At 33.1% G+C, this 16,949-nt stretch overlaps 4 protein-coding genes and 1 pseudogene across 5 annotated transcripts; 3 read left to right on the plus strand and 2 right to left on the minus strand.

The window, feature by feature from the left end:
• The first annotated feature begins 1,184 nt into the window (after positions 1-1,184).
• On the plus strand, positions 1,185-4,304 carry LOC123923186 (nuclear speckle splicing regulatory protein 1-like). The gene is made up of 5 exons (XM_045975856.1): positions 1,185-1,386; positions 2,392-2,566; positions 2,676-2,798; positions 3,224-3,442; positions 3,575-4,304. Exons 2-5 carry the CDS (start codon positions 2,411-2,413, stop codon positions 4,025-4,027), a joined length of 951 nt encoding a protein of 316 aa, XP_045831812.1. The 5' UTR covers positions 1,185-1,386; positions 2,392-2,410; the 3' UTR covers positions 4,028-4,304.
• A 1,173-nt stretch (positions 4,305-5,477) lies between these two features.
• Positions 5,478-7,774, plus strand: LOC123923185 (2-alkenal reductase (NADP(+)-dependent)-like). The gene is made up of 5 exons (XM_045975855.1): positions 5,478-5,854; positions 6,090-6,267; positions 6,490-6,656; positions 6,755-6,837; positions 7,282-7,774. The coding sequence occupies exons 1-5, from the start codon at positions 5,618-5,620 to the stop codon at positions 7,658-7,660; spliced, it is 1,044 nt and encodes a 347-aa protein (XP_045831811.1). The 5' UTR covers positions 5,478-5,617; the 3' UTR covers positions 7,661-7,774.
• A 1,407-nt stretch (positions 7,775-9,181) lies between these two features.
• LOC123923355 (meiotic recombination protein SPO11-1) lies at positions 9,182-13,142 on the plus strand. Of its 2 annotated transcripts, none has more exons than XR_006814356.1 (15): positions 9,182-9,325; positions 9,410-9,509; positions 9,591-9,664; positions 9,961-10,062; positions 10,538-10,611; positions 10,788-10,804; positions 11,300-11,369; positions 11,442-11,478; positions 11,609-11,656; positions 11,742-11,800; positions 11,874-11,905; positions 12,067-12,172; positions 12,378-12,461; positions 12,549-12,612; positions 12,686-12,759. XR_006814356.1 is itself a non-coding variant. In XM_045976042.1 (15 exons), the coding sequence occupies exons 1-15, from the start codon at positions 9,259-9,261 to the stop codon at positions 12,810-12,812; spliced, it is 1,098 nt and encodes a 365-aa protein (XP_045831998.1). In that variant the 5' UTR covers positions 9,182-9,258; the 3' UTR covers positions 12,813-13,142. The 2 variants fall into 2 exon arrangements, 1 of the variants encoding a protein (XP_045831998.1); XM_045976042.1 differs by having other exon boundaries at positions 12,341-12,461; positions 12,686-13,142.
• Positions 13,143-13,988: 846 nt separating this feature from the next.
• Positions 13,989-14,526, minus strand: LOC123920734 (cytochrome P450 71D10-like). Its single transcript, XM_045973036.1, has 2 exons — positions 14,480-14,526; positions 13,989-14,373 (listed from the first exon to the last, which is right to left on the minus strand). The coding sequence occupies exons 1-2, from the start codon at positions 14,524-14,526 to the stop codon at positions 13,989-13,991; spliced, it is 432 nt and encodes a 143-aa protein (XP_045828992.1).
• On the minus strand, positions 14,283-15,720 carry LOC123923774 (annotated as a pseudogene).
• Between the last annotated feature and the right edge of the window lie 1,229 nt (positions 15,721-16,949).

Consider the following 16,949-nt stretch of genomic DNA (forward strand, 5'->3'; position numbering starts at 1 on the left):
GGAGAATATTGTGCTTTTATTTTTTAGACTACTAGTTATTGAAACATGATTATCTCATACGGTAGCTTCACAATTTTTCAACAAGCATGTGTTCGTGGCAATTTGATATTTCATTTCTAAGAGGGTTGCATTATATTGGACCGTTGGTCTGTCCAAACATATTGCTTGACTTGCCGGATGATTCAATTAATAAAATTAAATTAAATTATAGTAGTACTTTCGAAAAAAGCATTGCAACGACTATATTAAGTTTGAGGAGACTATATTAATGAAAGTATTCTTGTTATGTTATTATGTGTGAACTTTGAAGTTAAGTTTATTAGGAGACAAGTAAATTCGGTTGCTCACACTTTAGCTAGGGCGACCAATTCCTGGACTAGTTTCCATAGATTTGAGATTATTCCTTCATGTATTGAACTTTTGATAATTAATGAAATGCAGTAAGTTTGTTTGGTTAAAAAAAAAAGTTTGAGGAGACTAACTTATATTAAAAAATCAATCTTTTCACTCACAAAATTTTGAGACATTAGTTAATATTTTTCTTATTCTTAAAATTTTGTCAATCTCATAAAAAGGATCACATTAATTCTAAAAAAAAAATCTCATATTAATCTCTCTTTCAATGAAACCAGATTAGTCATTGTCTCTCTTTGTTTTTCGCAATAAATAGTTGTTGTCTCTTATTATATATACATTTATTTGTCATTCTGTTAAACACCATTCATTTTCTAGTCCACATATTACGTTATCACGATTGTTCTTAGTCTTTAGAAATTTACATTGACTAGGAAATTACATTGACTTGGAAGTTATTGTAATTGTAATCTTATACTCATCTAATTTACTTCATCTTTCTTGTAATTTTTTCTCTACACATTCTTTTGTTAAGGAATCTTAATAAATCTCGATGCAATTTTTTAACCAAATGGTAGCAATCCTCCTATTTCAAATCAATAAAACATCTCAAATTTTGAAAATGCACATCTTATTCAAAATCCAAACCATAACCAAAATTTTCAAAATTCACTTTTTATCCCAAATTTTTCAAAATTCACATTTTATCCCAAATCCACAAAAATCCATCCTTTAGTCCATTTAATACATATAGGTATAGATGCATGACATGTGGCAAACAAAAATCCAAAGGCTAAGATTAAATATTGAAATAAGCATTTAATTAATTTAATAAAATATAAAAATTGATTCCCGTTCCTTCTCTGTTAGATGCGAACTCTTTCTCCTCTTCCTCCCGTCGTCAATCTCCTCACCGCCGCCGTCAACCTCCATCCCAGCGCCGCCCATAACAACCTCAGTCTGTCCTAGTGCCCCATATCTCCGTTCTCTCGTCTCCCAGAACGCTCTTATTTGTCGTTTCTGATTTCTAGGGTAAAGTTCTTCAATGTTTTTCGATATCGTTTCAATTTTCAACTGATTATTGCTGTAATGCATGTTATCTCTGTGCCCGTTCTTGTGCCGCATTCTTTAGTGGGTTACCCCAAATTTTTATTTACTCTGTTGTATCAATTTTTCATATGCTTAGTTGATAATTAGTTTGAATTCTATATGAATGAAATCAGAGTGGTTTTGGCATCTATGTGTTAATTCTATATGTTAATCTTAGGTATACAACAAAAAGACTATGCATTTGTGTTTATTGAGCTTGCTTGAATTGAATTCCCTAAAGTTTCAAAGCTTTGTTGCCTATACCTATCAACTTTAGGAATTTATGGCATGTTTGGATAAACAACTTATTTGCAGCTTATAGAACAAGTGCTTATCATGATACGCGCTTATGTATAAGCTTACATAAGCTAGGAAAAGTTAAAGTGCCCGTTTAGATTGACTTATTTTTGAGCTTATGCGAAACAGCTTATACAAATAAATAAGCTTTTATGCATTATTATAAGCTTTTCAAGGTAGTTTATGACAAAACAACTTATAAAGATACAATTTTTGTTAGCAAAAACTTACGTATTACCATAAAACTTTATTTATTTGCATAAGCTATTTTCATAAGCTAAAAAATAAGCTAAATCCAAACGGGCCCAAAATAGAGATAAATTGTTTTTTATATTTCCTACTAGTTGTTTTCATAAGCTATATTGGAGAGCTTATGAAAATAAGCTGAAATTCTTTTATGAAAATTGTCATAACTTGTTTTCATAAGTTTTCCATCAAAGGGTCTCGCAAAACCTATGTCAGTAGATAAGCTCAAATAAGGCAATCCAAACAAGCCCTTAATCTATTACACACTGATGGAATATTTGTTACTGTTGTTATTTTTATACATTTTATGCTGTTTATACTGCTAGTTGCTTTTTTCTTGCTTTTATGCAAATAAAATTGGAATGGTACAAGTAATGAACGTTTCACTTTGTGTTCAAATTGCAGTGAAGAAGAGGCGGTTCAAATGAGCAAGTATGGTTTGAACCTCAGGCCTGCGAAGGGAAAGAAGCAGCCACCAAGGCCTTCCATTCCCCTTCCTTTTGGCTTCAATGAAGATGATGATAATGATGTTGAGAAAGAAATTGCTATCCAGGCTAGCAAGACTAAAAGTCTTAAGGATGTATGTTGACCTTACATTTTAATCTGGTGGTTGTTATTATGAACATTGTTTTTGCTCGTACAGATTATGATCTTACTTTCTGTTTGGTTTGTTTTTTTTCGTTTTTAAGGTTGAGGAGCAGCAAAAGAAAGCCTTGGAAGAAGATCCAACCATATTTGACTATGACGGGGTTTATGACAAAATGAAAGAGAAAGTTGCTCGTCCATTGATACAAGACCGTGAAGAGAGAAAGGTACAGTTACAGATCTTAGCATTCTTTTAAAATTTCAATCAACCATTTTATTGTTTTTTAAAGCTCAATAGAGAATAATAAAGGAGAATCTATGCCAAGTTTCACCATAATTATGACTCTTGTGATTGGCCATATGGAAGTGCATATTCACATACTTACATGATGGATCCCAGTAACATTAACTGTATCTTTCTTTATGTTTTGCTGTTCTGTTTTATTTTTTATTTGAAAAAACAATGTTTTCATTGGTTTAGAGAGTGATTAAAGTAGTGGAAATAGTTATGTGTCTATTCCTTTCCAATAGTTTGGCTTAACTTGATTTTTTGTTTTACTTTCTTGAGGACCAATGCTGGTTTATTCCCCCTTCATTTTGGGTGGTCTGTGTAATAACGTTGTTACTCATCAAACTTTGATCATTGATGCAGCCAAAATATATCCAAAACCTTATTCAGAAAGCAAAAGAGCGAGAGCAGTATCGTGAGATTGTATATGAGAAAAAGATTGCCAAGGAGAGAAGCAAAGACGATCATCTCTTTGCTGACAAAGACAAATATGTTACAGAAGCATATAGAAGAAAGCTTGCTGAACGAGAGAAGCAGATGGAACTAGAACGGCTCCGTGAACTTCAAGAGGAAAGAGAAGATGTATGTTCCTGCCTTTTTGATTAATCTCATAATTCATATTGCGTTTTCAATTAATTTGGTATGCTTTGCTTATGGTTTAATTCCTATATTTTTTAAATTGCTGACATATTTTGCTTTTAATTATTTGCATAGGTTACAAAGAAGAAGGACTTTTTGCTTGATTTTTATACAAACCTTGATAAAAATGTTGCTTATGGTGCAAACGATGCTCAAAGGAGAAAGCATGACAATCGGACTGAGAATAGAGTTCCAGAGACACACGAGGGGACGGGCCCTGATACATCAAATCAGCATCAGGATGGTAATACGGATGAAGAACAGCATTCATTGGCTAAGGCAAGTTCACCAGCAGAGACTTCCGAGAAAAAGATTGGGGATGAGGGTGAAACTTCCAATCGTTCTAATAGAAGCGCCAGTCCCTTGGATACGAAGCCAAAGCTTGCAGTTTCTTCAGAAGAAAAGAGCTCAGTTGAGGAGCCATCAGCAGCTTCACAACCAAATCCAGAGCATCACAAAAGAAGTCAAGATGCTGTGGCTGCAGCAAAAGAACGTTTTCTGGCACGTAAGCGAGCAAAGCAACAGTGAACAGTTTTTTCTGCATTTGCTCAGAGATGTCCGGTGACAGATTTTGTCTCTAGTATTTCGGGTTTGATTTTCTATCCATAATGCTATGTTACCTTAAATGCTAATAAAGAGCTTTATCTGTTAATAGGAGTCACAGAACGAGCTGATACTCAGTAGGAGTGTATGATATTTTGGCAATTTTATGATATCTATATTGGTGCCAATGTAATGATTCACTTGGTCTGATCATGCACTTTTTCAAAGATTATGCAATGTTGTCTAAAAAGGCCTTATTGAATTTTATCTTCACATGTTTCTATTTTGGTTCCCACTTCTAAGTTCTTAGTCTGTCTTTCTCGCTTTGTATGGTTTAATATTTCTTACTGGATCACACCCCAATCTAAGAATGGCTTATTTTGCATAGTTGAAGGAACGATATATTTTGCATTATGAATAATAAATCAATCTTTGGTTTAGATTTTAGGATGTCCATTTATTGTTTGCCATAGCCCTCTTGATTTTCAAGGAAAAAGATAGGTCGAACCAAATTGTGGTCCGAGTAATAAGGGATCGAGTCTTTTAAGTATGTGATCAAATGTTTGATTTTTTGTTCATTGGTATGGAAATCTTCTAAGCACTTGTTTGGTTGCACGACACACGTGTTTGCGAGGATGTTGATGCAAAATTGTCGTGATTTCGAGAAGGTAGAAAATGGAGCTTCGTTAACACAAAAATGAAAGCGCGGAAATGTTGCCACATAACCAAAAAGTGGTTTTTCTAAAAAAACCAAAAACAGGCTAGGAGATTAGTCTTCATAGTAGCATATCATAACTCATAAGTATATTATTATTGTAGAAAAACTTTTATTTATCATCAAAAAATATTATTGAATTCTCTTCCTATATAGTAAATCATATGTAAGAAAGAATGAGACAAAAGAAATCAAAACAATTTGTTAGGTAAATGTTTCTCGTAAGGAATAGTCAATTTTCTCCTATAGGAAGTGCGCACAATATGACAAGTAATAATAATTTAAACAAATTCTAATATGATAATGTTGCCTCATAATAAATAAGGTAAATTCTGATACGTGTACCATGTCGATAATAATATTCAAAATATTAATGATGATAAATCTCGTCTCTTTGATCTAGAGGGGATTCAAACAAATATGAATTTGATACTCAGCCGTTATCAATTAGGTCACTGATTAAACCGTAAAAAGTACGAGTCCATTATGAATTTTTATTTCTTTAAGTGTATCATTCAACAATTATTAGAGTTTTTTAAGAGGTCCATGTTATCACTTACGTAATAAATAATATCTATAATGATCTCGGCGAATGAGCATGATATTGATGGGGGGAGGATGTGAGCACTGACGTACCAAAATAGTAGTACTAGTCAAATAAGTCATTTTGTAAGGGAATCATGTGCTTAAATAAAAGTGAAGATAATCAATATTTGACTCTTCTATATAAATTATTCTAACGCTATGAGTATAAATACATAAAGAAACAAGCAATCTCAAACATCTTCACAACAATTAACAACATATATATTAATAGTGGTTCTGCAAAGGAAATTTATAAGATCATTTGAAAAAGAAAAATGGCACAAATTGAAGAACAATTGAGTAACAAACAAGTTCTAGCTACAGATTACATAACTGGTAATCCAAAACAAACAGACATGTATTTGAAAACCTCTACAATTAGCTTACAACTTCCTTTAGATTCTTCAGAAGCTGTGTTGGTTAAGAATCTTGTTTTATCTTGTGATCCTTACATGAGAGGAACTAAAAGAACAGACAGAAATAACCTCTTTTATTCCTTCTCTCCGGATTCGGTACGTTCACGATTATTACACAACTTATGTTGTCTATTTTTGTCTTCTTCTGTGCTTGTATACTTCATCTATTCCAAGATAACTGGTGTATCTGGTCTAATAAGCGAACCAAATACATCAATAATTCAATGAATCTAAAAAGTGAAAAATTGCTTATATATGAGACCGAAGTATAAGGAATATATACGTGGTTTTCTAAATGTTTAATTTTGTGATGTTAAAATGTTTCTTTCAGCCAATTGTTGGATATGGAGTATGCAAAGTGTTGGATTCTAAACATCCAGATTTCAAAAAAGGAGATTTGGTTTGGGGAGTCACCAAATGGGAAGAATATAGCATCATCACCAAGACTGATAGCCTCATCAAAATTGAACATACTGATGTACCTCTTTCCTATTATACTGGATTACTTGGTAAATAAGTCGAGACTTTTCTTCTTCGGAAATTGCATTGTTATGTTTGCATGGAACCTAGACACGGACATTGACACTGGAAATATTTTTAAAAAAAGAACTAAATGAACGTAGTGACATAATCACATGTGTCAATATCATGTTTGTGTCGGATACTGGACACACATTTAATAAGAAATGTCGATGCTATAGAGATAATAACTAGTTGTTATATATATGTAGGTATGCCAGGTATGACTGCTTATGCAGGTTTCTATGAAGTTGGTGTCCCTAAGAAAGGAGATTATGTCTTTATCTCTTCAGCATTTGGTGCAGTTGGTCAACTTGTAGGTCAACTAGCAAAATTGATGGGATGTTATGTTGTTGGAAGTGCTGGAAGTAAATATAAGGTATAGATTTGCATTTGTACTTGCTAAAGTAATTAATTGCATTAATCTATAGTTTGAATAGTACTCACAATTGATTGGTTTGTTTTCATGTAAATAAGGTTGACATTTTGAAGAACCAATTTGGGTTTGATGAGGCTTTTAATTACAAGGAGGAACAAGACCTAGATGCAACATTGAAGAAGTAAGTGATTAATTGACATTTAGCTTATGCAAAACTAAATTATCTTGCATAAGGGACAAACTAGTAAAACCTTGGCTCAGTGTTGTTAAATATCCGGTATAGCGCCGATATACCGGTATTGCGTATCGAAATTTTGACTATCCGATACGAAAGGCCGGTATGGCATCTTGACTTCGCTATGCTCAAAATAGCGCTGTTTTTCTCATAAACCGGTATAGCCGCTATGTATTGATATCGGAACTGGTTAATGTTTCATAAATCGGTATAGCCGCTAATTATTGACCCATATTAAAAATAAATAATAACAATGTGAAGTGGTGGAGTTGGTGCTGAGTTGGTGTGGGTAGGTAAACAAACCCACTACCGACTCTCATATTTTATAACCCGTGCCTCCATTATCTTCACTTCTCAACTAAGATTAAAAATTTATATTTTTGTTCATAGGTACTTTCCTGAAGGAATTGACATATACTTTGACAATGTTGGCGGAGACATGCTCGAAGCAGCACTTATTAACATGAGAAGGTGCGGTCGAATTGTGGTAGCCGGAATGATATCACAATATGAACTTGATGAACCTCAAGGCATAAAAAACTTGCTGAACATTGTATATAAGCAGATCAAAGTAGATGCATTCACAGTATATGATTACTATCATTTATATCCAAAGTTTTTGGACACAATTTTGCCTTATGTTAGGGAAGGGAAGATAACATATGTTGAAGATATAGCTAAAGGTATTGAGAGTGGACCAGTTGCATTAGTAGCAATGTTCACAGGCAAGAGTAGTGGCAAACAAGTTGTTTTAGTTGCTAATGAATAGCTTAGATTTGTAACTCCAATTTCAATAGGTTGTATTGTGAGTAATAAACAGATTGATATCTTTGTAAAATATTAGACATGTACTAATAAAATTATTATGCTTTTCATTTAGCTTCAAGAAGACCATTTTTTAAAGAACATTAGAAGTTGTGATAGTGTGTACATTGACTTGGAAACTCGTTGTTATTATCTTACAAAATGATTAGTTATCTATAACAATATATAAAAAAGGATATGTGAGTTTGGGATGAACTTTTCAATATACCTATTTTACCCTTGCCTTAGTTTCACAACTTCCATTAACTAATCAATTTAAAAAATGAATTCAAATCATAAAAATGTGAATAAGTGGCAAATAGGTTGTCTATATATGAATGATTACCAACTTAATATTACATCTATACTATATAAAAAGATAATACAAATATTTTTGGTGTCGATTTTTCATAATACCAACAATATCCTTATTTTTTTAGCAATAAAAATCTTTTATTAACAAATTCACCATATCATAAAACATTTTTTTGGATATAAGTTAGACACAGGCAGGCGCGTTCCGCGCCTGTCTGGCCCACTAGTTAATAATAATGACATCACCTATCAGATTGACTTGGAAAGTTGTGGCTATTAATTTTGTAAGAAAAAGAGAAATGTCGTAAAGTGAATTATAATTTGAGACAACTATAATTAATATAACATTACATGGGTCAATTTGTTGATTTGTTACAGGATTCTTTATAGAAGCATGTTACAGGATTTATATTTACAACATTAATTAATATAACATTACATGGGGTCAATTTTGTCTTTTCAGCAAAACATGTGTTCTTTTTCACCTTTCCGTCCGGTTTTGAGCGGAAAAGAATTTTATGTGGGTTCCAGCCTAAATTTTCTTTCCTTCCTTTTTTGTGATGTAACCAAACAAAGAAAACTGTTTCTTTCCATCCACTTTCTTTCCTTCATATAATCTTTCCTCAAAATCAAACATACCTTAGTGTTTAGAATGGAGAAAGACAGAAAATGGTAATGTTATGTAATATACTCCAAAATTGGTACTGTTATGTATGAGTGTATGACATACTCCAAAATTGACTGATATTGCATATACAATTTGGTTATTATTCTTCAAGTCCAGTTTATAAAATGATAAGTAGGTTAATATATTCATTAATTTTTTAAATTTTACCAAACATATAAAAATTATCTCATATAATTAGTCTCTTCAAAGGAGTCAGTTGCCATTTTTATTTTTGGACGAACAGTCTTTATCACTTTATTTGTCATTCTAATAAACACCATTCATTTTCTAATCCATTCATTCATTACATTATAATGTTTGTTTGAGAGTCGATATAACCCATAAGAAACTGTCTGCATTGACTTGAAAGTCATTGTTACCTTATTATAGGAGCATTGATTGGTTTGATTTTTCATTTCACAATTTCTTCCACTTCATATATCTTTATATTATATATATTTTATAATTTCTTTTTTAAAGCAAAAATTAAAAAGTAACGGATATTTTACGCGCGCGTTTGCTAAAAAATTGAATTGAATTTATAAATCGCTGAAATTCGAAGAAGGAAAAGAGTGGCGAAAATGGAGCGAAAGAGAATGAAATCGGAATCACAATCAGAGAACGCGATTCTACTCACCAAAATCAAAGGTTCTTGTTCCTTCGTATTCACAAAAATCAGATTCTCAATTTCCATAACCCTAACGATTCAATTCATTCGTTTTTTGAATTCAGAATTCACTCGAAGTTTACTCGTTAACCTAATCAACGGAAACTCACCGATTATTCTCATCGATCGATTCAGAAATCACTGTACTCTTCCAGATTCCAACTGGTTCGTTCGTTCTCTTCTAATCTCAAATCTCACAATCTTCATTTTTGTATGGTAATTTTATACATTCGTTCTTCATTGCAGTTTCTGTGGTTCCGATTTACCGTTCGGAAAGGAAGTTCTCACTCTTTGCAAGGAAACACATGTTCACAGATTAGGTCACTCACTCTATCTTTTACTTTCATGAATGTGTATAATTGTTTTGCGGATTTAATTTATATACACCGTCAGTGTAAAACTATTTTACACATGCATACAATCAAATCATAATATGTACACATTTGAGGCTATATTTTAGGAACAAAGGCACTATGATGTGATTTCATTGGATGCACATGTAAAAAAGTATTACACTGTCGGTGAATAGTAATTAATTTCATTTTCTGTCAGTTCTTCAATGATGTTATTACTGTTTCTAGGTTTTGATTTTTGATTTTTTTAATTTTGGTTTTAGATGTGATGTTGAGAGTTCTGCTGATTGTTCAGAAGCTTTTGCAAGAGAATAAACATAGTTCCAAGAGAGATATTTATTACATGCATCCATCTGTGTTTTTGGGTGAGTATTTAGAAACATTTAACATGGATTCATATGGGTGATAATCTTTTACTAGTATAGTTGATCTTGTATTGATTATGATTGACGAGAATTATCTTTGTAGTACCGACACTTCTGATGGAAGGTGCGTTCGGTGTTCGACACCGACACTTGTGATTACATTCAATCAATTCATTTTTTCTCAAATTTTTACCGGTGTCGACATGTCCATGTCAATACCGTATCTGGAGTCTGTCTGTTTTGGTGCTTAATAGAGAATTATTCAGATGTATTTCTGCAGAAATTTACTAAGATTCTTCATTGTACTCAGGATTAGTTTGTCACAATCTTATACGTGAGGTTGTTTAAAAGATGGTGCCTTGACTGCTATATTGCTAATTCTTGAAAGATTTATTTGTAGCGTAAAGGTTTATCTTCTCTTTGCCATATACTGACTTCCTTTTCATGTGTTGTTCTATTTCTTTTCACATTGCAGACCAGTCAGTTGTAGACCGTGCTATTAATGATATATGTGTCCTTATGCAGTGCAGTCGCCATAACCTTAATGTGGTAGGTTTTCTGCACATCATGGTTTTATTTATGTTTTCTTTCCGTTTGGATCTCTTAATTTGGTGGATTTTTGTAAAACCTTCATGTTGTTTTTATGATATGCTTCTCTTTCTGCATATTAATTTCAAATAGGAAGTTAACCTTGCTTCGTGGTTATTTTCATTTTTTTTTTGTAGGTTTCTGCCGGGAATGGGTACTGGATTATATCACATGGAATCATGGAAAATGCACTTTTCTGTCAGAATTAATTTTATATGAATAATCATGAATCATGATAGTTTTATTTTCACACATGAGCTATTTTATGAATGTGTACATTTTTGTATAAAACAAATTCTTGCCACTTATGCTGTGAATTCCTGCCCTGATGCATCTCAAAGTTATGAACTTACTAGTCTGTGCTTTTTGGAAATCTGAGATCTTCAGTTGGTTTCACAAATTTCATTCATAATCATAATGATGTCAGTTAGAAAATATGATTCTTACTAGTCTGTGCTTGGAACATTAATGGGGCTGCTATATGTGGCATTCAGTAATCTAAATTTTTATCTCCTGCTGCATTAGCAATTGTTAATCACCTTTTTCAAGCCTGATGTTGTTTGGCTCCTATTCAATTCTTCATATTCCAATCCATGTTGAAATGTGTTCAACTGATAAGACCTATGGATCCAATTTGTTTCTGATATAGGTTAGTTATGGGCTGGATAAGATTCGTTGAAGGAAAAAAGATATTTGACTGCATCAGTTCTCCCAACACTGTAAGAACTAACCTTAATGTAGTAGTTAATTTTACCATTTTAATTACATACTGACATTTAGCTCTTCTGCAGTCCCACCCTATTCCTGTTTATGTTGAAGACATTAAAGGTATCCTATTTTCTGGGTGATTACTCTGCATATGTTTAGTTTCCTTCTTTTAATTACATTTTCTACTTCATATTAACTTAAATAAAGTGATAAGAGCCGATGACAAACATTGCTTAACTTTTGCCCACAGATATCATAAGCGTTGCTCATTACATATTAGTTGTTGAGAAAGAATCAGGTAAGCATGCTTTCATTTCTATGTGGGAAATGAGGAAAAACATAGGATACACATGTTGAAAAGAGAGTCCATGTTGAACTTGCAGTTTTCCAGAGATTAGCAAATGATCAGTTCTGCAACGCAAACTGTTGCATTGTCATCTCTGTAAGCAATTTTCTGAAGACCTTAGCTTCTTTTGCTTCAATACTTCTTCTGAATGAATTCTATCTTTGTACAGGGAAGAGGCTACCCAGATATTCCTACAAGAAGGTGTGAAATGTCTCTTCCGCTTTTCTAAGATATCTTGCCGCCAAGCCATATGCCAGCTTGCCTTTTGTACTGGACCATATGATTGTGTCTAGTTTTATGCACTGTTACAAATGTGTCTAGTTATTTTTTCATTTAATGCATTGTATCCTAATTCCCAACAGGTTTTTGCGGCTTCTGGTTGATAGTTTGCACATACCTGCTTATTGCTTGGTAGATTGTGATCCCTATGGCTTTGATATTTTAACTACTTATAGATTTGGCTCAATGGTTAGTATTTTTAACTTTATCAGTTCAAGTACTTCAACATGTATATAATTAGTTACAGGGTTCTCAACATGAAAATACATGATTGTTGAGTGGATCGAATCTTTGTCTAATGATCAAGTTTCATTTTCATTGTCTTTTTGACTAATCCGTTTCCTACTGTTCTTTTAGCAAATGGCTTATGACACAAAACATCTTCGTGTCCCAGAGATACACTGGCTTGGAGCATTTCCTTCAGATTCTGAGAGATACTTTGTTCCAAAGCAGTGCCTCCTTCCTTTGACTGCTGAAGGTAACTACTGATATTACTTGGGCGGCTTCAGATTTGCATAGTTGCATATTTGATCTAATCAATATGGTAACTTCAAATTCTTATTAGACAAAAGAAAAATTGAAGCTATGTTGCATAGGTGCTACCTGCAAAGGGAGGTCCCACAATGGAGGTAATATTTATATACATTCCATCTGCCTTTTTGTTCAACTGGTTTGTCTTATGGTTAATGTTTTGTTATGAAGGTTGGAGCTCAAAATGATGTTGCAGAAAGGGGTGAAGTTTGAGATTGAAGCGCTATCTGTTCATACACTTTCATTCTTGACAGAGTCTTATATACCATCCAAAATTCACTGTAAAGTTAAAATATAGCTTTTAGGACATTCGTGTCTTAAGCCCTATATATGCAATCGGACTCCCGCACATTTCATAATGTACCATTTATTTTCCTTTTGCAATGTAGTTATATGTTGATTACAGAATGGTTTCATTGGTATTTTAGAGTAGCAGGGGGTCAGTTTAGGATCTTTGATCAATTTTTGTCTAACAATTAAAGATTCTATAAGCCAATATTAGCAAGGATGTAGTTAGAGAACCCTGTAAGGCTGTAACAATGCTTTAAGCTATAAGGAATGTAAATTTTTTTGGCAATGTTTTGTTTGCTGGTTCTTGTGTCTGCCTGTGCCTTTGTCGATGGGCGTAATACCATAAACTTCACAATTCTATTTATTTTTCTTGTTTAATTGTATTCTCAAATATATGCTGATGGAATTAGATTGGATGAACTGGTATATTTTGAAATTACTTGCTTGTTTAATTGTATTCCCCTTTCACACACACAGACACACACAGACACCATCTCTTCCTAAACAATCACACCACCATGAAATCATAAGCAACAGTGCCCTTCTCATTCCAAACTTCGCCATCACTTTCATAAAACCATCTTTAACCACTTTCATAGAACCAGTGGTAGCTATATTTTTGCTACTGCCATCAAGAAGTTCAAGCCAAGACAGTTTCTTCCTCCATAAACGATTAAAATTTTCGTTTTCATTATTGAATTAGGACGAGCTTTCTAATTGTTTTTCTTTTCATTTAAGACTTTCTTCAAATTATTGAACATTTTTTTTATTTCTTTCAAACTTTCAACTTCTAATGATCAACATATCAGTGACTCTTCGATTTGATCTTCTACATTTGAAAATGATTAAAAATTAAACATATTGTTCAACATGTAAATGATTATGACCTTTAAAGCCTATACAAATGATTATGGAGTACAATCTAGTATCAGTAACTTCTAAATATTTTATGGTACACAACTATTATATTTTATGGAGTACAAGCTATAGTATCAGTAACTTCTAAAAATTTACTGTACTACAGAAATATATGATGGTCATCTCAACAATTAATAATGGAATTGCAATACCACCCTGCTCGTCTCATTTAACTTTAATTTCAATTCAAAGCCTCATTAATTTTGAAATTATTTACAGTAACAAAGTGGAAGACTTCAATTTCATAACTAGTTACTGTAAATAATTAAGTACGACGAGTTATAGGAATCAAACATAGATCATATTTTCTTCCTGCAGTAATCCCAAATGACTCGGTCATATTGAGTTCTTCATTCTTCATTCCATTGGGAAGCTTCCAATCAAAATTGTAAAGTAACTGAGCAAGAGGCAGCTCAACGTTGGGTATGGCAAATGCAATGCCAGGACACATCCTCCTTCCAGCACCAAATGGTATGTATTCAAAGTCTGTGCCTTTGAAATCAATTAGGCTATTAACAAACCTCTCAGGTTTAAAACTATCCGCTTCGATCCGATACCTCGGATTTCTTCCAATTGCCCAAGCATTGACAACAATTCTAGTCTTTGCTGGGATCTCATATCCATTGATTTGACATCTCTCCCTATTTTCTCTTGGAAGTAACAATGGTAGGATAGGATGTAAGTCGTAACCTCATTGTTTCTTTGATGACAGACTTTAAGTATATCAATTGGTGCAACTTTGTCTCGTCCACAAACCCCTTTCCATCAAACACTCTTCTTACCTCAACTTGTGCTTCTTCCATCACCTTTGGGTTCTTCACCATCTCGGACGTAGCCCATAAGACAGCCCCTGACGATGTTTCGCCACCAGCAGTGAACAAGTGCTGTAAATGATTTGCATACACAACTAAAAAATACTGTAATAAGTTATTAATTTGATGTTCTCTCCAAAATACTCTGATTAGGTAAGATCATTATTTATTTATATTAAGGAAATTTTACCTCTAAACATTTGTAAATTTATAAATTAGTGATTTAATTCTGAAAACAAACAAACTAGTTAACATGTATGGTTGTAGACTAACCTGAATGACTGCTTCAAATTATCATCGGTCAAGGGATGCTGTGAGTGATAATTTTCTTGTTGAATATTGAGAAGAACATCAACTAGATCTTCATCCTTGCTTTCTTCTTTGTGACTTCTTTTATGATCATCGATGATGTCTTGCAATATTATATCAAGCTCTCTCTGAGCTTTTTCCATTTTGGTCTTCGCGCAACTCACCCTTTGAAGCATTTTAATAGAAGGATATAAATCAACAATAAAAACTCCTCCCAACAGAGTCAATGCTTCGTCGATTGCTAGCTTGAACGCTTCTTGGCGTATGTTCCTTTTCCCAAAAGCTGTCTGCCCTATTATCCCGTATGTCGTTGCCAAAATCTTATGAGTGAGATTAACAACTGATCCTTCACTTGCAGATATTGATTTAACAAGATTTGAAACCTCTTCTTCTCTTATGGACCTAAATGATTGGACACTCTTTGCATTTAATAGCTCTATAACACATATCTTTCGTATTTGCCTCCAATGTTCTCCATATGTAGAGAAAGCAATATCTGTAGCATTGTAAGTAAGTATTGTGGATAAAAGAAGGTTTGGCCTATCACAAAAGGTAAAGTCATTTGTTTTCATAATCTCTTTGGTCATTTCTGGTGAACTAACTATTATATATGATACCTCTCCTAGTTTTAGGTGCATTAACTACTGATAACCTGATGTATGTTTCCTATGAGGGGTAGTGTCCATGGTCCTGGTGGTAAATTCACAGTGGAATTGTGACAACTCCATCTTTTAACTATTTTGAATAACACAAAGAGAAAGGAGGCTACGAAGTTAATATTAGAAAGAAGGTGGTGAGGTTCCATAGTGATAGTTTGATCCAAGAGGAACTAAAGAAGAATGCATTCATGAAAGTATCTTTGCAAAAGTCTCACAGGATCATATGCATTTTCAAGATAATGCAGTCATGTCAATCAATTTCAACCATATATTTATTAATTATTTAAGAAAACAATATAGGAAAAATCACCCATTTTTTAAAAATTGATGCGTCATTAGACGATAAATTAGTCACCTTTTTACGTATCTTTCATCTATTTTTTCAATATTTTTTATTTTATTTTAAATTTAGCTGATGTCAATACTACTCGCTTGATAATTTTAGGATATTTATCCAACAACCAATTAATGGGAACAAGTCACGTACGTAAGTTCGCATCATGTGGTATCCATAACTAATACTTAACAAATTTTTATTTCACATGTATGCGACGGAAGCAGATTGTCTCCCGTCACTTTTTTATAGAGTGAAATCTGGGCCCTTGATTTTTTTGCTAGTTGGACTTCCAATTTTTTAAGAATAAAATGATGGGTGGATATGGCAACTGGACTTTCTCCGGTGAATCCTCCACGGGAGAGGATCCATTCCCGTATGCGACTTGTTCACATTTTCTTTGTCATTTCTGCCGGTGTAATGATTATCATATTTCGCATCAAGTCACATTTTCTGTCATTTCTGCCAGTGTAATGATTATCATATTGGTTAAGCTGTTTCCTACAACAGTGACGGGGTCTTCATTATGTCAAGAGTAAAAAACAAGTCAAAAGCTGCCAAGAGATCATTATATTCCAATAATACAGTAAAATTTAAGTGTAACATCGTTTTTCTACAATTTCAAATTACATTTTCAAAAAATTAAGAGGGCAAGAAGATTAACTACTCAAAAAGCAATTGATAAGACTAGTGAAAAATGATACTCCTTCAAAAAATTATTAACTCAGTATGATTGGCAAGAATGAAAAAATTACAACGAGGGAAATATCCATTTGGGCCATACTCCCTACAATAAAATAAAATTCATGACAATTATAAGAATTGCCTTCAAAACAAATCATGATCATATTTTCAAAATAAATCCATGAGTAACTAGAAAATGACCCATTGGTAACCATATAGTAGGTATCTAACAGATTAGTTAGAAGGAAACATAATCTGTCCAGGAAGATCAGCAAACTTGCAAAACCATGAGTAACTAGAAAATGACCTGTGCGGTGTGCGGAAATCACTGAAATTTGATAAAAGTAAACTTTTTTACGAATGAATTTCAATGTTATATGAAAGGTACAGTCAAATTTATTGGAGATATCACTGAATTTGATTTGGAA

The sequence above is a fragment of the Trifolium pratense genome, linkage group LG4 (assembly GCF_020283565.1).
Source record: "Trifolium pratense cultivar HEN17-A07 linkage group LG4, ARS_RC_1.1, whole genome shotgun sequence".
NCBI classification, from domain to species: domain Eukaryota; kingdom Viridiplantae; phylum Streptophyta; class Magnoliopsida; order Fabales; family Fabaceae; genus Trifolium; species Trifolium pratense.